A 25,590-nucleotide genomic window follows, 5' to 3' on the forward strand; every position below is an offset into this window, starting at 1 on the left:
AAGTTACACACTTGAATGTGTTTTCCAGTTGTTCCAGCGGTCCAACCATCTGACTGTCCAGCAGCTCACTGCTGCCCAGCAGCAACAGTATGCCCTGGCTGCTGCCCAGCAACAACACCTTGGTAAGTTGTAGCTTTATTACTATAGACAGTGTATGTACTGTGGATTTATTTATACATATACCTGGCTCCAAACGGTACACGTACATAAAAGGATTAGAGCATGTTTGTGCAAGATTTGGTAGTCATTGTTAGAATTTTGTGTAAGTGAAACATTTACAGAATGCCATACTAGTTTGAGTTTGACGGCCGTTTGATGTGTTATTCAATATGCACGCATGGCTAACTGTATTCTCCAGCCGGCCTTGCTCCCGCGTTCGTGCCTAACCCATACATCATCAACGCTGGACCCCCCGGAGCCGACCCCTACACCGCTGCAGGACTTGCCGCAGCAGCTACACTTGCCGGTTAGCAATCCACACACACATACAGTGGTGGGAAAAGTTCCCAATTGTTATACTTGAGTAAAAGTAAAGATGCCTTCATACAAAATGACTCCAGTGAAAGTCACCCAGTAAAATCTTACTTGGGTAAAAGTTTTAGTTTTAAATATACTTAAGTATCAAAGTACAAGTATAAATAATTTAAAATGCCTTATATTAAGCAAAGCAGACTGCCACATTTTCTATTTTATTTACAATAATTTTCCTGTCCTGCTAAGCATTCAAAATGTAATGTACTTTTGGGTGTCAGGGAAAATGGAGCAAAAAGTACATAATATTGTTTAGGAATGTGGTAAAGTAACAGTTGTCAAATATAAATACTCCCCCTTCCCTCCCAAAAAATACTTAAGTAAAAATATTTGAAAGTACTTAAGTATTTTACATTCACTCATTGTGTACCGTTAATAGCTTCTTGATCCACACTAACGTAACAATCTTCTACTTTAATGAATGTAACAATTTTATCAAACTGTTCATGCCACAGGTTTGGTAGTAGTAACTGAGGACTCCCTTCCCTTAGGGCCTACAGTGGTTCCCCCCCAGTACTATGGTGTTCCTTGGGGCGTGTACCCTGCCAACCTCTTCCAGCAACAGGCGGCGGCTGCGGCTGCCAGTCACAACGCTAACCAGCAGGCATCCAATCAGGGACCAGGGCCGGGACAGCAACAGGTAAGCATTTCACCAACTAACAGCAGGTAACTGGAGAATTTAAGTATCAGAGTTATGATGGAGAATTTAAAGGGATAATGCTTGTATTTGGCGCATGTGACAAATAGTTTGATTTGATCTTGTCATTGAAGTCATTTTTTTAATGAGTTTGGGGTGCTCTTCTTTCCAGGTGATGCGTGCCGGGAACAACCAACGCCCCCTCACCCCTGGTCAGGGCCAGCAAAGCCAGCAGGACTCCCTGGCAGCAGCCGCCGCCAACCCGGCCCTCGCTTATGCTGGTATGCCAGGTCGGTGACACTACACAGAGTAGCGTTAGTTTAAGAGCAGACATAAGGGCTTTTAACACTGCCAAACCAAGCTATACTGAGCAGGCCTGGTTAAGCATCTACTTAGGCCGTGTATAGACTTGACAGTTCAGGCAGCTTTATTATTCTGATAGAGTTCTGATCACGGAATTCCCAAAGCCTCATGCTCCTACACCTACATTTTAAATGTGTTTACGATGTGTCCGGATTCCCTTTCCCCACGCTATATTCAAATTCCAGTATGCATTCTACAAAAGGTGGAATAGGCTAAATATGATAATAACACAACTACTGATGGCAGTAGCGAACTACTCTAGCTTACTAGCCAGCTAACCTCTAAAGCTAGACAGCAAGTTAGCAAGCAGCAATTAAAGGGATTGCAAATAGGTTAGAATAACTAGCCCAAAACGTTTTTATTCTCTAAATATTATCTAACTGGCTTGCATTTATGAGGTCAGCAAACACATTCCTCACATGCTAGGAACATGTTTCTTCCGTTATAATGAAAGGTGCCTCTCGGTCCCTAAACAGGTTTTCTGGAGACTTGTGGGATGAGTTCTGATGACGTCGCCCACTGTATTCGCTTTCGGTAGCCTGTTTGCTTCCAGACTGAGAATATTCATTCATACTGTTGGAATACCTTTTGTGTGCATACTCCTTCAACCTGCCTTTCTCTTGCTTATGATTATGGTGCAATAAGATAGCTCCCCTTCAGTGCCCTCACGCTCCCTCTCGTAGATCACACACCTGGCTGGTTTTCATAAGTGCGTTTCCCCTCAGTGTGTCTGTCTCCTGCCCACCCAGGTTACCAGATGCTGGCCCCCGCCGCCTACTACGATCAGAACGGAACCCTGGTGATGGCCTCCGGAGCCCGTGGCGGTCTGGGAGGGCCTGTCCGCCTGGTCCAAACCCCGCTTCTCATCAACCCTCAGGCCGCAGCGCAGGCTGGTGAGTACCTAGTGTTGTCTGGCCCTGTGCTTTCATAATGTTGCAGTGTTGGAAATGGTGTCTTTTTAAAGGAGGCTTAGAAGCCAGTGGAATGAGTGCCACATTTAGTGTGAACACACTGTGCTTGTGAAAATTTGTCAGGATTTTATCATCTCCAGACACACTTGCAATGACGTGAAATAATTGCTAATGCTGATGGTGCTGTCCCACAGATTTATGGCACTAACCCACCTCCTGTCCTCTCCCAATGGGCACCACACTGAGCCGTGTTGACCTAGTTTTGATCTCTTTTCATCCCTCTCTCCCTCTATTTAGCCGCTTCAGCGTCCGGCTCGGGCAACAACATGTCGGGCCCTCAGCCCAACGGCCTGTACCGCTCCATGCCGCAACAGCAGCCCCCGCCCCAGAACCAGGGACTGCCCTCCAGCTCCTTCTATGGCACTGCGTCGGTGCCGGCCAGCTCCCAGAGCAGCTCCCTGTTCTCCCACACATCCCAGGCCCCGCCGCCCACCTCCTCCCTGGGCTTTAGTGGCACCGGTGGCTCCCTGGGCGTGGGCCTGGGCTCGGCGCTCGGAGGCTTCGGATCATCAGGTAAGTGGAGAAGGAACTTGCAGCTTCAGGTTAATCATTGTACATATACAAAAAGCATGCAAAACATGTAATGCCATGCACCACAAAAAAGTATACTTTTCTCTTGGCAATTCACTGAGTTTTTCAATCTGTACCCCCACTTTGTTATTTTTCTCTACTCCCTCTTAAAATAATTAAAATAATCCCCCTCCTAATTTCAGTCTTTGTCTCTCTCTCCCTCCCGTAGTGTCAAGCTCTACCAGCAGCAGCGTCTCTCGCCGGGACTCCCTACTGGCAAGCTCTGACCTGTACAAGCGTGGCGGCAGCAGCCTCACCCCCATTGGCCAGCCCTTCTACAACAGCCTAGGCTATTCTTCCTCGCCCAGTCCCATTGGCCTAACTCCGGGCCACTCCCCACTCACACCCCCACCCTCTCTGCCATCCTCTCACGGATCCTCCTCCAGCCTTCACCTGGGTAAGGCCGCAAGGAGTTTTATTTTTTTCAATATTTTTTATTTGAGCATATACAGTTGCGGCCAAATTATATTGGCACCCCTGCACTTAAATAATTCACTATTTCTTCTCAAATAAGTTGAAATATGAAGAAACTTTTGGTTTCCTGTCCTCTCCCATTGGCACCCTGGAAGTAGTGCACCCCAGAGGGGAGCACAGCCTTGGGCCAAAATAACGGCAAACAAGCACTACTTGTCGCTATCCATGACCTAGCTACACCTTTCTACTGGCAATTTGGTCTACTCTTCAACAGCAGTAAACAGTGCCCTCAACCAACTGCTGTTTTCAGATCTTGCCATAGAGTTTTGCTGGCCATTTCAGAACAGTCCATTTGTTTCTTGAACCAATCCTGGATGCTTTTTGATGTGTGTTTGGTGTCCATAGAACATTTTCCCGGGATTTAAGCTTTAGGTAGGTTTTTGAGAAGTTCTTGTCTCCTTCAGCAGTGGGGTTTACCAAATGAAGCATTCAAAGAAAACACTCACTGCTTTGGTAACTTATTTGAGAAATATGGAATTATTTAAGAAAAGTGCAAGGGTACCGATATATTTTGCAGTAAACTATACATGAACTTCACTCAACCAATACTCTGCGTAACTGTGCTGCTGTCCATGCAACATCTGTAGAAATGGGACTAGAGTGGGATTTCAAGTTAACGTAGTGAGGGTTGAACATTTTTATTTCTATGGCAACACCCATTCATTATTTTGTTCCGCCCTGGCATCCCCAACCCCCAGGCGGCCTGACGAACGGCAGTGGGCGCTACATCTCGGCAGCGCCGGGTGCGGAGGCAAAGTATCGCAGCGCAGGAGCCACCTCCAGCCTGTTCAGCTCCAGCAGCCAGCTGTTCCCGCCATCGCGGCCCCGCTACAGCCGCTCGGACGTCATGCCCAGCGGGCGAAGCCGCCTGCTGGAGGACTTCCGCAACAACCGCTTCCCCAACCTGCAGCTGCGTGACTTGCCCGGCCACATGGTGGAGTTCTCCCAGGACCAACACGGCTCCAGGTGGGCGATAGATATACGGATCAACGGACACACACACACACACACACAGAGTGATACACAAACACATCCGTTGCTGCATATTACGCCCTCATATCATGCTCTTGAGACACTTCCTTATCCCTATATGATATCCATATCCTTCCATATCCTTATGATGATTGTGTTGCCACTAAAATTCCCTTCCCATGTCCCTCCTTCCTCTTCCCTGTCTGTCTCCAGGTTCATCCAGCAGAAGCTGGAGAGGGCCACCCCCGCCGAGAGGCAGATGGTGTTTGGGGAGATCCTGCAGGCGGCCTATCAGCTGATGACCGACGTGTTTGGCAACTACGTCATCCAGAAGTTCTTTGAGGTGGGGACCGTTGTCACAGTTGTAGGGTTACATTTGATGGTACTTGGGATATTTGTGTCATCATTGATTCATAACCATACCAACTTTTAATGTGCCTTCAATACAGTATGTGTCTGATTTTAGCTTTTTACTAACGCTGATTTAAAAAAATATATATATATATTTTAATTTTTTTATAAATATATATATCAAAGAAGGTTAATCATGACATGGTTGTCTGAATGACTTGGGATGCACCTATTGTAATTTAATTTGGGTAAGAGCATTGCTTTAAAATGTATGCAGTACCAGTCAAAGGTTTGGACACCTACTCATTCAAGGGGTTTTCTTTATTTTCACTATTTTCTACATTGTAGAATAATAGTGCACACATCAAAACTATTAAATAACACATGGAATCATGTAATAACCAAAAAGTGTTGAACAAATCAAAATATATTTGAGATTCTTCAAAGTAGCTACCCTTTGCCATGATGAAAGCTTTGCACACTCTTGGCATTCTCTGAACCAGCTTCACCTGGAATGCTTTTCCAACAGTCTTGAAGGAGTTCCCACATGTTTAGCTCTTGTTTGCTGCTTTCCCTTCACTCTGCTGTTCAACTCATCCTAAACCATCTCAACTGAGTTATGTTCGGGTGATTGTGGAGGCCAGGTCATCTGATGCAGCTCTCCATCACTCTCCTTCTTGGTCAGATAGCTCTTACACAGCTTGGAGGTGTGTTTTGGGTCATTGTTCTGTTGAAAAACAAATGATAGCCCCACTAAGTGTAAACCAGCTGGGATGGTGTATCACTGCAGAATGCTGTGGTAGTCATGCTGGTGTCTTAAATTATAAATAAATCACTGACAGTGTCACCAGCAAAGCACCCCCACACATCACACCTCCTCCGAACCACACATGCTGAGATCATCCGTTCACCTACTCCGCATCTCACAAAGACGTGGCGGTTGGAACCGGTCTGATGTTCATTGCTCGGATTTCTTGGCTCAAGCAAGTCTCTTATTGGTGTCCTTTTTAGTAGTGGTTTCTTTAATAGTGGTTTCATTTCTGAGGCTGGTACCTAATTAACTTATCTTCTGAAGCAGAGCTAACTCTGAGTCTTCCTTTCCAGTGGCGGTTCTCATGAGAGCCAACTTCGTCATAGTGCTTGATGGATTGTGACTGCACTTGAAGAAACTTTAAAAGTTCTTAATTTTCCGTATCGACTGACCTTCATGTCTGAAAGTAATGATGGACTGTCGTTTCTCTTTGTTTATTTGAGCTGGTCATGCCATAATACGGACTTGGTCTTTTACCAAATAGGGCGGTCTTCTGAATACCACCCTAATGGGTTCTGACTCCTAAACTTGAAATATTGTTAATTATCAGGTCTCCTATGGAAATGAGTGCCATTGTCTAGTTTCTACACCAGAAGTTAATGGTTATCTGTAGGAGGAATGTATACGGTGGAGACAATTAAGCTTGCAATGCACTGAGTAAAGGCAATCACATGGTTGCCGTCACTGATAAGGGGGGTGAATGGGGGACGAGGTTAGGTCAAGTCACTAAGGGAGAAGGAACAGTTTATTGCCCGGAACACTTAACTTTCTGCCCTTTGGGTGAATACAACACTAACCTGTGTGTTGTAATGTGTTATTTCGTAGTTTTGATGTCTTCACTATTCTACAATGTAGAAAATAGTAAAAATAAAGAACCCCTTGAATGAGTAGGTGTCAAATTGACCTACTGTATATTCAGCAAACACTTATCAATAATATATGCCATTAACCAGACTTAAACATGATTTTATAAATCCAAAGTGACTTAATCATGCTTTAATACATTTTCGTGAATCAAACCCACATTGTGGCGTTGCAAGCACCATGCTCTACCAACTGAGCCAGAGAGAACAGGTCGTCATATTTTTGCATCATCATTGAAATGTTCTCTGCAGTTTGGCAGTGCAGATCAGAAGTTGGCTCTTGCCACCCGAATCCGCGGCCACGTGCTGCCCCTGGCCTTGCAGATGTACGGCTGCCGAGTGATCCAGAAGGCCCTGGAGTCCATATCCTCCGACCAGCAGGTAATTGTAAGTGGATCTTAACTTCTCTTCCGATTATAGATGGAGTTTTTTTGGGGGGGGGGGGGGGGGGGGGGGGCTTCTAGGAAGAGTCCCAAATGACACCCTATTCCCTATATACGATGCACTACTTTTGACCAGAACTCCATGGGTCCTGGTCAAAAGTTGTGCACTATAAAAGGAATAGGGTGCCGTTTGAGACATTGCCCTGGTGTTGTTGTTAACTGTGTTTCTGAGTGTGGTGAACTCTCCAGTAAGCATGGGGGATGGATACCTATGTAGTATGGTCCTGTTGTCGTCCTCTTTGAATTGCCCTTTACATTGTCTGTCACCCAAAGTCCTCAATCTATTATCAACGAGCCATTAGAAGGTAAATGGAGGTGTAATGACTTGGTCATTCTATTTCCATGGGATTAACATAGATGGGTTGAAAATGTTCAGAAGATCTATGGAGGGAGAGCTGGATGAATTACTCCACTCTCTTTCCCCTTCCTCAGAGTGACATAGTGCGGGAGCTAGACGGCCACGTGCTAAAGTGTGTGAAGGATCAGAACGGAAACCATGTGGTGCAGAAGTGTATCGAGTGTGTCCAGCCCCAGGCCCTGCAGTTCATCATTGATGCCTTCCAGGGCCAGGTGAGAGCCAATTCATTTGGTCATACAATGGAAAACTGTTTGTAACAGTAAAGGAGAATGTGTTTCTGATAGGAGAATTTCATGTTGACCCTTCCTGTTACGTAGTTTTTTGTTTTTTCTATGTTTAGTGCTTAATGTACACGACCCAGAAAACATCAACACAACCTCCAGTCACATTGTGTTCAGCAGGTCACACTGCATCAAAACATTATCCAACGGGGAAACAATAATATATGTTTTCATTGGACTAGTTCCAATAGCTATACCTGCCCCTTTCTGAATGCTTTTCACCTACTGAAAACGACCCAGACACGCACATGTTATTCAGCTTCCCCACAGTATTCAATGTATGGACCATCTGATTTGGGCCCTTTTCAAGTGTTAAAAAATGAATTAAAAATGTACAAACATTTCCTAACATCCACATATTCCTGTTATTTAATTAATCTTCCTAAATGCTTTACTTTATGTCCCACTTATTTAGGCTCAAGGGGGCCTGTAACACATTTTGTTGACGTGTCGTCTCCCCTGCAGGTGTTTGTGCTGTCCACCCACCCTTACGGCTGCAGGGTGATCCAGAGGATCCTGGAGCACTGCACCCAGGAGCAGACCCTGCCCATCCTGGAGGAGCTGCACCAGCACTCTGAGCAGCTTGGCCAGGTAACTGCAGCCAGGCGAGCCGTAGTCTCAACTCCTAACTAGACCCCAGTCGCTCACACATGGCCAACGCTTTGCACGGTTTTTACTGGATCAAAAAGGGGCTTAGGTGGTGGGTATAGCATGGGCCGTGGCTGTATTTTAGAGGCCCACATCTTGGCCGTGTAAATGTTTTCATATTTAAGCCAATTTCCTGCAATTCTACCTATTTCTCCATGGAGCTGAGAGAGTTTCAGTTTTCAGCTAGTTACTTGAAATTCTACAAACTTCGTCATCTGGCTGAGCGAGAGAAAAATCAGGAGAAATCAGCAGTTGCTATGTCCACTTTTGGACGTATAAATTAATGATATGTACCCATTGACTATTAAAGAATATAACTTATAAATGCCTCGAACTTAGTTCAACTGTCATACCCAATCAGAATCCAAAATATTAACTTGTTTTACACCAATGTTTGTAAACGTACACCAGTGGAGGCTGCTGAGGGGAAGACGGCTCATAGTAATGGCTGGAACAGAGTGAATGGAATGGAATAAAACACATGGAAACCATGTTTGTATTTGATACCATTCCGCTTCAGCCATTACCACAAAACCGTCCTCCCAAATTAAGGTGCCACCAACCTCCTTGACATACACGACATAGACCCCATACTCAACAGGCAGAACACTGACCGGACCCAGAACAGGGTCCAGAGGGGAGGGAATGAAATGTAAAATCTACTTTTTATTTGGTCGGACTTTGACCCCTGGTATCATATAAACACACAACACATGGAAGAATACATAGAGTTGCAGGAAATTAAAACGGCAACATATTTTCTATCTGCCAACAAAAGGGGTGTGAACAGTTAGGGTTGCATGGGTTGTGAGGTGGGGGTTTGTTACTACGCTGATAAATTACATTATCTATCCGGACCTTTGCCACCTAGGAAATTTGTGTGAACGGACTTTCACAAATAGTACTTGAGTACCCCAGCTATATAGCCTCAAAACATAGTTAAAACTATAATCGATATATATATAGTTTTGCGATTGCTTATGCTGGGTTCTTATTCCTGGGTTCTTATGCTATCTGGGTAACTCAAATATAACAATCAGTGGTGGCTTGATGACATTTTAGATTCTCACTGTCTAGTTTTTACTTTAGTCATTGTTAGTTCTCAAATATTATTATAATTTACAGTACTAGTCAAGTTTGGACACTTACTCATTCCAGGGTTTTTCTTTTAATTTTACATTTATCCTACAATGTAGAAAATAGTAAGACATCAGCTGTGAAATAACACAACCTTTGCCTTGATGACAGCTTTGCACACTCTTGGCATTCTCTCAACCAGCTTCATGAGGTGGTCACCTGGAATGCATTTCAATTAACTTCTTATGGTTGAGATCCCGTTACCGGGAGCGATATAACAGCCAGTGAAAGTGCGGGGCGGCATATTAAAAAAAACAAATCTCATAATTAAAATTCCTCAAACATACATGTATTTTATATTGTTTTCAAGGTAGTCTTGTTGATAATCCCACCACAGTGTCCAATTTCAAATAGGATTTACGGGGAAAGCACCACAAACGATTGTTAGGTCACCAACAACTCACTAAAATACACAGCCAATTTTATCAGCCAATGAGAGAGAAAAATCACAGAGAAAATTAATCACTAACCTTTGATAATCTTCATCAGATGACACTCAAACTTCATGTTACACATGCATGTTTTGTTTGATGAAGTTCATATTTATATCAGAAAATCTGAGTTTAAATTGGCGCGTTAGATTCACTAGTTCCAAAAACATCCAGTGGTTTTGCATAGCCACATCATTCAACAGAAATACTCATAATAAATGTAGATGATAATACAAGTTATACACATGGAATTATATATACCTCTCCTTAATGCAACCGCTGTGTCAGATTTCAAAAAAACTTTACGGAAAAAGAAACCCACGCAATAATCTGAGACGGCGCTCAGAAGTAAAAACACCACAGCCGCAAAGATGGCGTCAACATTTTATTTTAATTTTATTTTTTAATTTTACCCCTTTTCTCCCCAATTTCGTGGTATCCAATTGTTGTAGTAGCTACTATCTAGTCTCATCGCTACAACTCCCGTACGGGCTCGGGAGAGACGAAGGTCCTCCGATACACAACCCAACCAAGACTGCTTCTTAACACAGCGCACATCCAACCCGGAAGCCAGCCGCACCAATGCGCCGGAGGAAACACCGTGCACCTGGCCACCTTGGCTAGCGTACACTGCGCCCAGCCCGCCACAGGAGTCGCTGGTGCGCGATGAGACAAGGACACCCCTACCGACCAAGCCCTCCCTAACCCGGGCAACGCTAGGCCAATTGTGCGTCGCCCCACGGACCTCCCGGTCGCGGCCGGTTACGACAGAGCCCGGGCGCGAACCCAGGGACTCTGATGGCACAGCTGGCGCTGCAGTACAGCGCCCTTAACCACTGCGCCACCCGGGAGGCCCCTAAGATGGCGTCAACATTAACAAGAAATTACATGATAAATATTCCCTTACCTTTGATCTACATCAGAAAGCACTCCAGGAATCCCAGGTCCACAAATGTTTGTTTTTTGTTCGAAAATGTCCGTTATTTATGTCCAAATACCTTCTTTTGTTAGCGCGTTTGGTATACATATCCAAACGCTAATTCTGGTCAGCGTTATATCGGACAAAAACTTGAAAGTGATATTACCGGTCGAAGAAACATTTCAAACTAAGTACAGAATCAATCATTGGGATGTTTTTAACATATATCTTCAATAAAGTTCCAACCGGAGTACTCCTTGTCTTCGTGAGCAATGGAACACAAGTGACTACCACGAGGAATAAACATGATCAGAAAATGGCTGACTGCCAGACACCTGACTGATTCTGCTATCATTCACTCCCACAACATCATAGAAGTCTCATTATAATTTATATTGATGGTTGACATCTAGTGGAACCCCTAGGCAGTGCAACATATCTCAAGGGGATTTCATTGGACTCTGGTGAATACATACAAAGCTCAGATTTCTGACTTCCTGTTTTGATTTCAACTCAGGATTTTGCCTGCCATATGAGTTCTGTTATACTCAGACATCATTCAAACAGTTTTAGAAACATGAGTTTTCTATCCAATAATAATAATAATAATAATAATAATAATAATAAAATGCATAGATTAGAAACTGAGACTGAGGAGCAGGCCGTTTACTTTAGGCACCTTATTCATCCAAGCTACTCAATACTGCCCCCCCCCCCCCAGCCATAAAAAGTTAACAGGTGTGCCTTGTTTGTGGAATTTCTTTCCTCAATGTGTTTGACCCAATTAGTAGGGGGGGGTATACAGAAGATAGCCCTATTTGGTAAAAGACCAAGTCCATATCATGGCAAGAACAGCTCAAATAAGCAAAGAGAAAGGACATTCCATAATTACTTTAAGACATGAAGGTCAGTCAATATGGAGAATGTGAAGAACTTTGAAAGTTTCTTAAAGTGCAGTCGCAAAAACCATCAAGCGCTATGATGAAACTGGCTCTCATGAGGGCCGCCACAGGAAATTAAGTCCCAAAGTTATCTCTGCTGCAGAGGATAAGTTCATTAGATGTACCAGCCTCATAAATTGCAGCCCAAATAAATGCTTCAGAGTTCAAGTAACGGACACATCTCAACATCAACATTTCAGATGAGACGGTGTGAATCAGGCCTTCATGGTCGATTTACTGCAAAGAAACCACTACTAAAGGACACCAATAAGAAGAGACTTGCTTGGGGCAAGAAATACGAGCAATGGATATTAGATCGGTGGAAATCTGTCCTTTTGGTCTGAGTCCAAATTTGAGATTTGTTTCAAACTGCCGTTTCTTTGTGAGACGCAGAGTAGGTGAACGGATTATCTCAGCATGTGTGGTTCCCACTGTAAAGCATGGAGGTGTGGGGGTGCTTTGCTGGTGACACCGTCAGTGATTTATTTAGATTAAGGCACACTTAACCAGCATGGCTACCACTGTATTCTGCAGCGATACGCCATCCCATCTGTTTTGCGCAATGACCAAACACACCTCCAGTCTGTGTAAGGGCAATTTGACCAAGAAGGAGAGTAATGTAGTGCTGCATCAAATGACCTGGCCTCGACCCAATTGAGATGGTTTTGGATGAGTTTGACTGCATAGTGAAGGAAAAGCAGCCAGCAAGTGCTAAGCATATGTGGGAACTCATTCAAGACTATTGGAAATGCATTCCAGGTGAAGCTGATTGAGACGATCTGGGTGCAATGAGTGTGCAAATCTGTCAAGGCAAAGGGTGTCTACTTTGAAGAATCTAAAATATATTTTGATATGTTTAATACTCTTTGGGTTACTATATGATTCCATATGTGTTATTTCATAGTTTTGATGTCGTCACTATTCTACACGGTGGAAAATAGTAAAAATAAACGCTTGAATGAGTAGGCGTGCCTAAACTTAGGACTGGTACGGTTGTGTGTACAGTACCGTTTGAATGTTAGAAATATCCATGTTTTATAAAGAAAAGCACATGTATTTTTAAAATAACATCAGTGTGGACATTAATGTTGTAAATTACTATTGTAGCTGGAAACAAGGATAGATTGGCGAGTTTCAGAAGAAAGTTCTGTTTCTGGCCATTTTGAGCCTGTAATCGAACCCACAAATGCTGACGCTCTAGATACTCAACGAGTCTAAAGAAGGCCAGTTTCATTGCTTCTTTAATTAGAACAACAGTTTTCAGCTGTGCTAACCTGATTGCAAAAGGGTTTTCTGATGATCAATTAGCCTTTTAAAATGAGAAACTTTGATTAGCTAACACAACGTGCCATTGGAACACAGAAGTGATGGTTGCTGATAACCGTTTCCAGCTACAATAGTCATTTACAACATTTAACAATGTCTACACTGTGTTTCTGATCAATTTGATGTGATTTGAATTGACAAATATGCTTTTCTTTCAAAAATGAACATTTCTAAGTGACCCCAAACTTCTGAATGTGTGTGTGCGCATGTTTTGTTCTTGTGATGTTTTAATTTGTTAATGTGGCTGTGCAGCATGTCGTGTTCATTAGGGCACGAAAGGGAAGAAAAAAAATGTGCCATTTTCATTGAACAAGTCAGGACAGCCCCTTCCTGTTTCAGTACATTTTCTTCCCTATGGTGCCTAACGAACATGACCATGCGCAGTGTCCATTTTTATCCTACGGTTAATAATACATGTATTTATTTATGCTGTCAATGACTTCTACCTATGATGTTAATTTAACCCCCCCGCCCCCCACTTATTCCATCTAGAAATATCAAGGCGTTTCATTGGAGATGACACCCAAAACATATTATACAGTGTCCAGCGATGCACTGTTCAAGGTCAGCAATTCGCCTCCCACGTGGACGTCCTCCTCGTGTCGCCTCCCTCACTCCTCCTCCATATTTCTCTTTCTCAATAACCAGTCTGCTTTAACACCGTAGAGGCCTTTTACCTTCAAACTCTCTATCCCTCTTTTCAGACCGCCTCCCTCCTCCTAAACTCAGAGCACGCCTCTTCCTCCTTTCGCTGCCTCCCTCCCTCCTCCTTTTTCTTGTTCCTTTGTTTAGATTAAATATTTCTGTCCTGTCACGTAGAGGATTCGCAACATCCCGCTTCTCCGCTCTGTTTGGATAATCCCTCTGGTCACAGACACCTCCTGATTCTAAGTCTTTTTTTTTCCCCCACCTCTCTCCTGCCTGCCTATTCTGATTTTAATTATCAATACTTGCTAGAAAGACTCCCCTAGTCAAGCTTTTTTTTAACCACAATTTGGACCCCCAACATTGACATATTGTCCCATATGTTTTGAACTTACCGTGGTTTCTTGGATTTTAGGGTTAAAGTCCATCAGACCATGTTGAGCAATGAAGCAAAATGGTTTGGCAAAGTTTGTAAATCAAATCATGTAATTTGCTTCAAATCAAATAAGTGGGAGGGGGACAACTGTACTATAACAAGGCATGCTACTAATTTCAGGCAAGTCAAATGTTGTTGAGTCACTATTGATATCTGGTCAGGTGAGTTTGTTTGTTTTCCTGCAAAGCTTTAGGTATATTAAGTTATTTTTTCCCTTAAAACCACACCCATAACAGTCTTATCACCTATCCCTGAAGGGGCAAATATGCTGCTGGTTCCACATGGACCTGAATAGCCTGTGTCTAATGCAAATCAGAAGCTTGCGTCTTGTCGTTTGACCTACAGCAATCTGCGGTGACTGCAGTGATATTTAATAGTTTGTTGACATTTCAATAGTGCTTTTCATAAGATTCTCAAAGCTTGTCAAAAACAGAAAAACAATTCATCATGAGTAGCCTAGCAGTAGTTGGGTCAACCAATAGAGGCCAAGTCTGAGTGCATCCTCCCAAAGATGGAGGGGGACAGTTCATGTCTTGATCAGAGGAAGATGGTCAGGTAGAGGATGGATGAAGAGTCTGGTGAGGATTTTGTTGAGGTCTACTCGGGAAACCAGCCTGGAGTTGTGTAGTTACTGGACTTCTCCTCCTTCACAATGTGTAACACCCACTTGGGTGATGTCTCAGCAGCTCTGGGCCCCAGAAGCTCACTACACACAGTTCAGAGTAGTAGCCAGTCATCCTCACGATGAGCCCCCTGCCTCCATACTGCATTCCTTTTACTGCATCTCCCATGCCTCTTAAGCTTCAGGTGTCTCTTCAATTGAATTGTTGGTCAGGAACTAGCAGGCAGAGGAAACAAAGCTGGTACCGTGTCCAGATGCATCATTCAAACAAAAACAATTAGCTAGCCAAGCCAGAGTGTTGACCTGCCAGTCAATCTGCACATTCTGGCAAACAAAAACCAGAAATATTATAATAAATAAAATGGCTGATAAACATTTACCAGTAATTAAATGTGGACACCTGCTAGTATGAAGTAAAAGGATCTGAATACTTATGCAAGTATTTTTTTTATTGATTTAAAAAAAAAAATTGTTTTAATTTAACCTTTCTATTTAACGAGGCAAGTCTGTCAAGAACATTCTTATTTACAATGACGGCCTAGGAACAGTGGGTTAACTCATGTTCAGGGGCAGAATGACAGATTTTTACCTGGTCAGCTTGGGATTCGATCTAGCAACCTTTCGGTCACTGGTCCAACACTCTAAACACTAGGCTACCTGCCGCACCATATAAATGTCCAAGCATTTCTAAAAACTGTGTTCTCTTTGTCATTATGGGGTATTGTGTTTAGATCGAGTATCCTTTTTTGTATTTAATCCATTTTAGAATAAAGCTTTAATGTAACAATGTGGAAAAGGTCTGAATACTTTCCGCATGCACTGTATGTGACCCGTCACCTGGATTCGGTCCAATGTAGCAAAATGTGATTTTACTTTAAAAAATATATATATATATATATATATATATATATATTGATAAAAGTAGACTTAGTGCTAGAAATGGTATCATACACTACAGTTGAGGAAAAATTGGGAAGTAATTCTGCTTTGAAAGTTGATAAATTTGTGACCCCACTTTTGAGAAAAATGGCCCTTGAATGTTTTGGTATATCTACTGAAGACCTCTTCGTCTACACCCATTCAGCATCCTTCACGCCCTCATAAGCTTTAGCCCCACCCATCTCTTTAAGGATTCACATGAGGCCATGTGCCAAACCGAGTTGAGTAGTGTAGTAAAAGCCCAAAGATTTCAAGACTAAAAGTAGTAGTCTACAATAAGGAAACTCCAGATAATTTATTTTTTATCTTGGCCTATATCCTAATCTGACTTTGGTGCAGGTCATGTTCTTCCCATTACCTCATTAGTCTCTGGGAAACACACCCCATATCAAGGTTTATTTGTCACATGCACTGGATACAGAAGGTTACTTGCATAGTAGCAATATCAAAAAACAAAGTGTCCAGATGCAAATATTTTATAATTATTAGATGTTGCTTACCCTACACACGTGTAAATTGTACACATGTTACTTAAATAATGGCCATACACACCTGTCTAACTTGATGGGTCATCTGGAATCTTGCTAGCTACAATGAACAGGCATAATCCCAACTCCCTACCAATAAACATTTTCATAGCTGTAGTATGACTCTGCAAGTAGCTGAACCGAGCCAACTAAACTCAGCACAAAAAAAAATCCCTTTTTCAGGACCCTGACTTTACAAAATATATTTTACAAATTATCTTTGAAAGGGTTTAAACACTGTTTCCCATGCTTGTTCAATGAACCATAAACAATTAATGAACATACATCTGTGGAACGGTCGTTAACTTGTTACGGCTGAAATGCCATTAACGGGATCGATTTGACAACAGCCAGTGAAAGTGCAGGGCGCCAAATTCAAACAACAGAAATCTCATAATTAAAATTCCTCAAACATACAAGTATTTTACACCATTTTAAAGATCAACTTGTTGTTAATCCCACCACAGTGTCCGATTTCAAAAAGGCTTTACAGCGAAAGCACACCAAACGATTGTTAGGTTACCGCCTAGTCACAGAAAAACACAGCCATTTTTCCAGCCAAAGAGAGGAGTCGCAAAAAGCAGAAATTGAAAAAATTCATCACTAACCTTTGATCTTCATCAGATGACACTCCTAGGACTTCATGTTCATGTTACACAATACATGTATGTTTAAATAAAGTTCATATTTATATCCAAAAATCTCAGTTTACATTGGCGTGTTATGTTCAGTATCGTAAAACATCCAGTGATTTTGCAGAGAGCCACATCAATTTACAGAAATACTTACAATAAACATTGATAAAAGATACAACTGTTATGCATGGAATTTTAGATCCACTTCTCCTTAATGCAACCGCTGTGTCAGATTTTTAAAAAAAACTTTGCTGAAAAAGCACACCATGCAATAATCTGAGTACAGCGCTCAGACAAAACAACCCAAACAGATACCCGCCATGTTGTGGAGTCAACATAGCATTATAAATATTCACTTACCTTTGATCTTCATCAGGATGCACTCCCAGGAATCCCAGTTCCACAAATGTTTGTTTTGTTTGATAAAGTCCATAATTTATGTCCAAAAATCCAAAAAAATCCATACTCGCGAGGTGCGGGCAAGTCCAGGCGAAAGTACAGACAAAAGTCATATTACAGTTCGTAGAAACATGTCAAACGATGTGTAGAATCAATCTTTAGGATGTTTTTAACATAAATCTTCAATAATGTTCCAAACGGAGAATTCCTTTGTCTGTAGAAATGCAATGGAATGCAGCTAACTCACGTGAGCGCGTGTGATCAGCTCATGGCACTCTGCCAGACCCCTGACTCAATCAGCTCTCATTCCCCCCTCCTTCACAGTAGAAGCCTCAAACAAAGCTCTAAAGACGGTTAACATCTAGTGGAAGCCGTAGGAAGGACAATTTGACCCCATAGACACTGTATATTGGATAGGTAAAGACTTGAAAACCTATAAACCTCAGATTTCCCACTTTCTGGTTGGATTTTTTTCTCAGGTTTTTGCCTGCCATATGAGTTCTGTTATACTCAGACATCATTCAAACAGTTGTAGAAATGTCAGTGTTTTCTATCTAAATATACTAATTATATGCATATCTTAGCTTCTGGGCCTGAGTAGCAGACAGTTAACTCTGGGCATGCTTTTCATCCAAGCTACTCAATACTGCCCCCCAGCCATAAGAAGTTAAGATACTAACAGCTTACAGCAGGTAGGCAATTAAGGTGACTGTTAGGCCTCTAGTCTCCTAAATTTTCATTTCTACTGACTCTGGAAAAACACCAAAAGAAAGATGCCCAGGGTCCCTGCTCATCTGCATGAACGTGCCTTAGGCATGCTGCAAGGAGGCATGAGGACTGCAGATGTTGCCAGGGTAATAAATTGCAATATCTGTACTGTGAGACGCCTAAGACCGAGCTACAGGGAGATAGGATGGACAGCTGATTGTCCTCGCAGTGGTAGAGCACGTGTAACACCTGCACAGGATCGGTAAATCCGAACGTCACACCTCCGGGGCAGGTACGGGATGGCAACAACTGCCCGAGTTACACCAGGAACGTACAATCCCTCCATCGGTGCTCAGATTGTCCGCAATAGGCTGAGGCTGGACTGAGGGCTTGTAGGCCTGTTGTCTGGTGAGGACCTGCCTTACGTCACCGTCAACAACGTTGCCTATGGGCACAAACCCACCATTGCTGGTCCAGACGGGACTGGCAAAAAGTACTCTTCACTGGCGCGTTGCTGTTTTGTCTCACCAGGGGTGATGGTCGGATTCACGTTTATTGTCGACGGTTGTAGCTACATCTTGTTTGGCCAGCATTGTCAAATCACTCCGGTTCACACCGACTGTGGTGTGTGTGTGTGCGCGCGATAAATAGCCCATCACAACTTCCAACTGATCTGTTGATGGCGCCTGCTAAGTTCAGGCCATCAATGTTAAGAAAAGTAGCAACATTTTTGCTGTTCTCGATGGCTAAAGTTATATCTTTCAAAAACCCTGCAATAGAAAGGACTGTCAACACATGCTGAGCAGCTCACGTTATAGACAGAAGCATGCTATATGGCAGACCTATCCAAATTCATATTCTGTCATGTCCAGCCCATCCATTATCTCAGCCAATCATAGCTAGTGGGAAGGTTTTTGTATTTTTCCATGGCTAAACCAACTTGGCTTGTAGTTAAAGAAAATATTCGTATTTATGGATGGAATACAAGTTTGTTATTAAGGCACACGAGGGTTCACATGCATTTTGATAAGTATAAAACATCATCTAATGCTTATCCTGTGAAGTAATGATGTGCGACAGGCCCAGCTTCCTGAGACGGGTCACATATTTACAGGAGCTCTCGTCTTAGGTTGCTACTAAGGTGCCTTGGCCACCTAATAATTAGGGCTATTGCTACTATGGGGTGTCATTTATGTCTGTGTCAAAGGAAAATCTCAACTATCTGAACATTATTGAATCCGTAGTGCGTGTTATCTAAATGATATTACAAGATGGTGAAATTTACTATTTTCCTTTTGGTGTGAAAGGGAAATGTGATCCCACACTGTCTTTTGCTTCCATCGCCCCCTGCAGGATCAGTACGGCAACTACGTCATCCAGCACGTCCTGGAGCACGGCAGACCAGAAGACAAGAGCAAGATCGTGGCAGAGGTCCGCGGGAAGGTGCTCCTCCTGAGCCAGCACAAATTTGCGAGGTATGGCAACACAAATCCACCCCTTTTTTTTTCTCTTTTTTTTTTTTAGAGCTGGTGAGAGTGAGACATGTGAAGACGTGCTTTCCAGTTATACCATTCAAATGAGGCCCACCTCCAATTTTAAAGTGACCCTAGCCGAATTACGTTCATGGGTGGTTTTCCAATGAAGATTTTCCCCGGACTTTCAATGGAGATGCTCCATTGAGTTAAGCCGGGCGGACATTACAAGTTTTCTTTTTTTGCCCGATCTACGGGCTTCCGATCAGCTCCCGGCGCATTTTTTTTAGAATCGGAGCAAACCCGACGTAAAACTTGACACAACCCATAAAGTGTAGCACTTACCCGATTTTGCGGTTGATGGCTGGATCCGGGCGTCCTGATGATTTTCAAACATATTGAATATATTCGGCCATTATTGCCAAGTGTGAGCAGTGCTCAGAGCAGATGCGAGCATGTCTCACCGTCAGCCAATCAGCTACTCAGAACTAATATAAAGATTCTGGCCGATGCTATAAGGTCCCCCACATGTTAGCCGAATAGGTATAAGCATTTATTTTTTCCCATGTCCAACATATAACCTAAACAGCAATAAGTAAAGCTGTGCCGTGTTCGTACTCCACTGACAGAATAAGGGAATATGCTAAGTGTTATGTATGTGGCTATATGAGAAGTGTATGACAAGGGTAACGTGCAATGCGTTATGTTGATTGTCTTTTGTGTACAGCAGTACTGTGTGTCTAAGACAATTTTTCCCATGGAACATTGAAGTTCATCCTACCTCAAGTTAATCTCTCACTCACAAAAAAAAGATGGGCTAGGTTACAAGTCGCATTTAAACCTGTTCTTACCTCAAACTCTTTCTGCAAAATCGTTAATCCATATTGTCCTCTTTTCCAGTAGCAGTCACGTTCCCAAATTTGCGGCTTTCTTGCTTTTGTATTTTGCTTTTTCTGAGCAACACAATCAGTGATGTAGTGCTATATTTTTAAGGACAGAACTGCATTTTTATTTCAAATGTATTGTCATTTTTCAATTAAAGTTGTTACCAAAATGTAAACTATTGAACTATGTAATTTTACAATATACATTGCCTGCAATGTATCACCAAAATATAATAACTGCCTATTCCTACACATGGCTCATGGCTACATTGTTCTATTTTTAAAATCCTCAAACACCAAATTAGGCCTACCTTTATAAAAAATGATATACTGTCAATCATGAATGATAATTCTTCACATTTAACAGGTGCAGCGTCCATGCTGCAACTGCATGCTGACTATTTGATCCCAATCAGTTTCATGGGAATTTGCATTTCTATCTAATTCTTGAATGATGTAGGCCAAAATTTTGCTTAGCGCCCCCAAAAGGCTAGGGCCGGCTCTGACTGCATGGGTCTGTATACACTCATCTCAGCCAATCATGGCTAGCGGGAAGGTTGCTGTCTTTTTCCGTGGCTAAACCAACTAGGCTCGTAATTTAACAATTTTATTCATATTTACAGATGGCATACACGTTTGTTATTAAGGCACATGAAAGTTCACGTTCCAAAAGGCATTTCAGCCAACAAATCCATTTAGATGTTTTTTTTTAATGGTTCAAATGGCTTTCCTGTGAAGTAGTGATGCTCGACATAAACCTAGTTTCCTGAAAATAGTCACGTTCCAGCCTTTAGCTTTTTAATTAAGGACTAGGCTGACTTTGTGTTCAGGACACCGTCCCGTATAGTTTGTTTTTAACTGAGCCCACGTCTCTCCCTAAGTAACGTGGTGGAGAAGTGTGTGATCCACTCATCCCGTGCCGAGCGGGCCCTGCTGATTGACGAGGTGTGCTGCCAGAAGGACGGCCCCCACAGCGCCCTCTACACAATGATGAAGGATCAGTACGCCAACTACGTGGTGCAGAGGATGATCGACATGGCCGAGCCCGCCCAGCGCAAAATCATCATGCACAAGGTGGGTTGACATATACCATCTAGTGATTTCACTGTAAACATTTTGCTACATTAACAGCTATTTCTCATTGGAGAAGTTCAGGTTAGTCCCTCCCTGTTTCGGCCTGTTTGGTTCCTTCTGAGTACACCCCACGTTTCCCATTGTTTGTTAATTCAGATCAGTTTAATTTAGGCCAGGTTCATGTATTGCCATAAAGCCAAAGGTTGGTGGTACTTTTGGTACAGTATTTCTAGTTATCCAAATTCTAATTGTTACCCATGGCAGTCTCCTTTCCATGTGGTGTGAAAAGTATTTTACACTGAACAAAAATATAAATGCAACATGCAATTATTTTACTGAGTTACAGTTCATATAAGGAAACCAGTCAATTGAAGTAAATTCATTAGGCCTTAATCTATGGATTTCACATGACTGGGAATAGAGATGTACAGTTGAAGTAGGAAGATTGCATACACTTAGGTTGGTGTTATTAAAACTCGTTTTTCAACCACTCCACAAATTTCTTGTTAACAAACTATAGTTTTGGCAACTCGGCGAGGACATCTACTTTGTGCATGACACATTATTTTTCCAACAATTGTTTACAGATTATTTAACTTATAATTCACTATCACAATTCCAGTGGGTTAGAAGTTTACATACACTAAGTTGACTGTGCCTTTAAACAGCTTGCATCAGAAGCTTCTAAAGCCAATTGATGTCAATTGGCAGTGTACCTGTAGATGTATTTCAATGCCTACCTTCAAACTCAGTGCCTCTGTCTGACATCTTGGGGAAATCAAAAGAAATCAACCAATACCTCAGAATTTCTTTTAGACCTCCAAGTCTGGTTCATTCTTGGGACCAATTTCCAAATGCCTGAAGGTGCCATGTTCATCTGTACAAACAATAGTATGCAAGTATAAACACCATGGGACCACGCAGCCATCATACTGCTCTGGAAGGAGACACGTTCTGTCTCCTTGAGATGAACATACTTTAGTGCGAAAAGTGGAAATCAATCCCAGAACAACAGCAAAGGACCTTGTGAAGATGCTGGAGGAAACGGGTACAAAAGCATCTATATCCACAGTAAAACGAGTCCTATATGGACATAACCTGAGGCCGCTCAACAAGGAAGGAGTCACTGCTCCAAAACCACCACAAAAAGCCAGACTACTGTTTGCAACTGCACAAAGATAATTTTTGGAGAGATGTCCTATGGTCTGATGAAACAGAAATAGAGCTGTTTGGCCATAATGACCATCGTTATGTTTGGAGGAAAAATGGGGAGGCTTGCGAGCTGAAGAACTCCATCCCAACTGTGAAGCACGGGGGTGGCAGCATGTTGTGGGGGTGCTTTGCTGCAGGAGGGGCTGGTGCACTTCACAAAATAGATGATGGCATCATGAGGCAGGAAGATTGTGGATATATTGAAGCAACATCTCCAGACGTCAGTCAGGAAGTTAAAGCTTGGTTGCAAATGTGTCTTCCAAATGGACAATGACCCCAAGCATACTTCCAAATGTGTGGCAAAATGGCTTAAGGACAACAAAGTCAAGGTATTGGAGTGGCCATCACAAAGCCCTGACCTCAATCCCATAGAACATTTGTGGGCAGAACTGAAAAGGCGTGTGCGAGCAAGGAGGCCTTAAAACCTGAGTGTTACATCAGCTCTGTCAGGCGGAATGGGCCAAAATTCACCCAACTTATTGTGTGAAGCTTGTGAAAGGCTACCAGAAACGTTTGCCCCAAGTTAATAAATTTAATGGCAATGCTACCAAATACTAATTGAGTGCATGTGAACTTTTTACCCACTGGGAATGTTATGAAACAAATAAAAGCCTAAATAAATCTTAAAATAGTGGTGATACTGACCCAAGACTGGGAATCTTTACTAGGATTAAATGTCAGGAATTATGAAACTTTAAATGTATTTGGCTAAGGTGCATGTAAACTTCTGACTTCAACTGTACATCTGGTCACAGATACTTTTGGTCATGTAGTGTATGTGGACACCTGCTCGTCGAACATTTAATTCCAAAATCATAGATATTAATATGGAGTTGCCCCCCCCCCCCCCCTCCCTGCTGCTGTAACAGCCTCCACTCTTCTGGGACAGCTTTCCACTAGATGTTGGAACGTTGCTGTGGGGACTTGCTTCCATTCAGCCACAGGCATTAATGAGTTTGGTACTGATATTGGGCGATTTACGCCTGGCTCGCATTCGAATTCATCCCAAAGGTGTGGTGTGGGGTTGAGGTCAAAGCTCTGTGCAGGCCAGACAAGTTCTTCGACACCAATCTCAAAAACACTTCCCCAAACTGTTGACACAAAGATGGAAGCACAGAATTGTCTAGAATGTAATTTATTGTATGTTGTCACGTTAAGATTTTCCTTCACTGGAACTAAGGGGCTTAGCCCGTACCATGAAAAACAGCCCCAAACCATTATTCTTCATCCACCAAACTTTACAGTTGGCACTATGCATTCGGACAGGTAGCGTTCTCCTGGCATCCGCCAAACCCAGATGTTTGTCGGACTGGCAGATGGTGATGTGTGATTCATTACTCCAGAGAACGCGTTTCCAGAGTTCAATGGCGACAAGCTTTATCCAACTACAGCTGCCGCTTGTCATTGCACGTGGTGATTTTAGGCTTGTGTTCAGCAATTGAACCCCATTTCATGAAGCCCCTAACAAACCAGTTATTGTGCTGACATTGCTTCCAGAGGCAGTTTGGAGTGTTGTAACCAAGGACAGACGGTCCCGTTCTGTGAGCTTGTGTGGCCTACCACTTCTCGGCTGACATGTTGCTCCTAGACTTTTTCACTTCACAATAACAGTACTTAGTTGATCAGGGCAGAAATTTTACTAACTGACTTGTTGGAAAGGTGGCATCCTATGATGGTGACACGTTGGAATTTGACTGTGCTCTTCAGTAAGGCCAATGTTTGTCTATGGAGATAAAAAATCAGGCAGACAGCCATGTTATACACCTGTAGGGCAACGGGTGTGGCTGAAATGGCAGAATACACTAATTTAAGGGGTGTCCACATACTTTTGTGTTTATAGTGTACCTTTAATTTAACAAAATGGAAAGGGCGTAGATCAGAACCAGTCAATATCTGATGTGACCATTTGCCTCATGCAGCATGACCTCTCCTATGCATAGAATTGTTCAGGCTGTTGATTGTGGAATGTTATCCCACTCTTCAATGGCTGTGCGAAGTTGCTGGATGTTGGCGGGAACTGGAACACTCTGTCGTACATGTCGATCAAGAGCATCCCAAGCAAGCTCAATATTACACGTCTGAGTATGCAGGCCATGGAAGAACTGGGACACGTCATCAGAGTGCACAGCTGAACACTGTATGCTGGAGAACACTTGGTATTTTTTAGTTAAAACAAACCGCTTAGCATTAAATATGAATACCAAACTTTGTGTGTGGATTTACGTGATGTTAGCTTTTAACAGCTAGGAAACACCACTAACCAAACAGTGCTAGGTGGCTGTACCTCAAAGACACCGGTTGTCATCGTGGGAAAGACGCGCTACCTTTTGAAAAACAACTGGTTGCAGTAAAGAGCCAACCTGGATACTAAGGACATCCTGAGGGAAATCAATGAGTATCAACAGCTTTACGCTCTGGAGGAACAACCTACTCCATCATTGAAAGAACTGGCTACCTCGCAAAAGAATCCAACAAAAAAAAGAGATGAATCGACAGACAATTTACTTACCATTGAAGTAGAGGCTAGTGCTCTTGCTGGAATCCATGCAACCCTGAAAGTTGTGTGAGGAGGTAGCAGGGGGGAGTTTTGCTAAACTCTAGAGTGAAATTCTCATGCCCCAAGGAGGGAACAAGGCACTCGCAGCCGAGGTAAAAAATTCACGATTCCAAAATGGATTGTCTCCTCACGGAAAACAGGGTGATGAGGGAGTTGCTACTAGACATACAAAGTCGTAGCATGCGTGAAAATCTCATATTTTCTGGGATTCCTGAGGACGCATCCAATAATCCAGAGGGCGCGGTCAGAGAATTCATGCATCCGCCTTGAAACTTCCTCTAGAGACTTAACAAGACCAAGGGTCCCCGACCGATCATCTCAACATTTGAACAATACCAACAAAAGGAGCTGATCAAAAACAGGGGAAGGGAGCTTAAATGGACCAAATTCAGTCTCAATTACCAATTTCCACGAGATGAACGAACTTCATAAGAGGCTGTATCCTGTACAGAG

At 42.8% G+C, this 25,590-nt stretch overlaps 1 protein-coding gene across 16 annotated transcripts in view; it reads left to right on the forward strand.

Moving 5' to 3' along the window:
- LOC139406957 (pumilio homolog 2-like) overlaps positions 1-25,590 on the forward strand; it is a 51,424-nt gene that overhangs the window by 15,277 nt on the left and 10,557 nt on the right. For 3 of the 16 annotated variants that reach the window (XM_071150158.1, XM_071150159.1, XM_071150160.1), the window contains exons 8-22: positions 29-122; positions 359-466; positions 1,023-1,171; positions 1,341-1,458; positions 2,257-2,424; positions 2,740-3,015; positions 3,242-3,469; positions 4,245-4,512; positions 4,732-4,861; positions 6,796-6,930; positions 7,419-7,556; positions 8,091-8,216; positions 13,520-13,591; positions 19,292-19,413; positions 21,176-21,368. In XM_071150158.1, the coding sequence (XP_071006259.1) occupies positions 29-122; positions 359-466; positions 1,023-1,171; positions 1,341-1,458; positions 2,257-2,424; positions 2,740-3,015; positions 3,242-3,469; positions 4,245-4,512; positions 4,732-4,861; positions 6,796-6,930; positions 7,419-7,556; positions 8,091-8,216; positions 13,520-13,591; positions 19,292-19,413; positions 21,176-21,368 (2,325 nt within the window). The remainder of the gene's footprint in view (positions 1-28; positions 123-358; positions 467-1,022; positions 1,172-1,340; positions 1,459-2,256; positions 2,425-2,739; positions 3,016-3,241; positions 3,470-4,244; positions 4,513-4,731; positions 4,862-6,795; positions 6,931-7,418; positions 7,557-8,090; positions 8,217-13,519; positions 13,592-19,291; positions 19,414-21,175; positions 21,369-25,590) is intronic. The other 13 variants (XM_071150162.1, XM_071150167.1, XM_071150161.1 and 10 more) reach the window with 12 other exon arrangements.

This window comes from Oncorhynchus clarkii, chromosome 4 (assembly GCF_045791955.1).
Source record: "Oncorhynchus clarkii lewisi isolate Uvic-CL-2024 chromosome 4, UVic_Ocla_1.0, whole genome shotgun sequence".
In the NCBI taxonomy this organism is placed as follows: domain Eukaryota; kingdom Metazoa; phylum Chordata; class Actinopteri; order Salmoniformes; family Salmonidae; genus Oncorhynchus; species Oncorhynchus clarkii.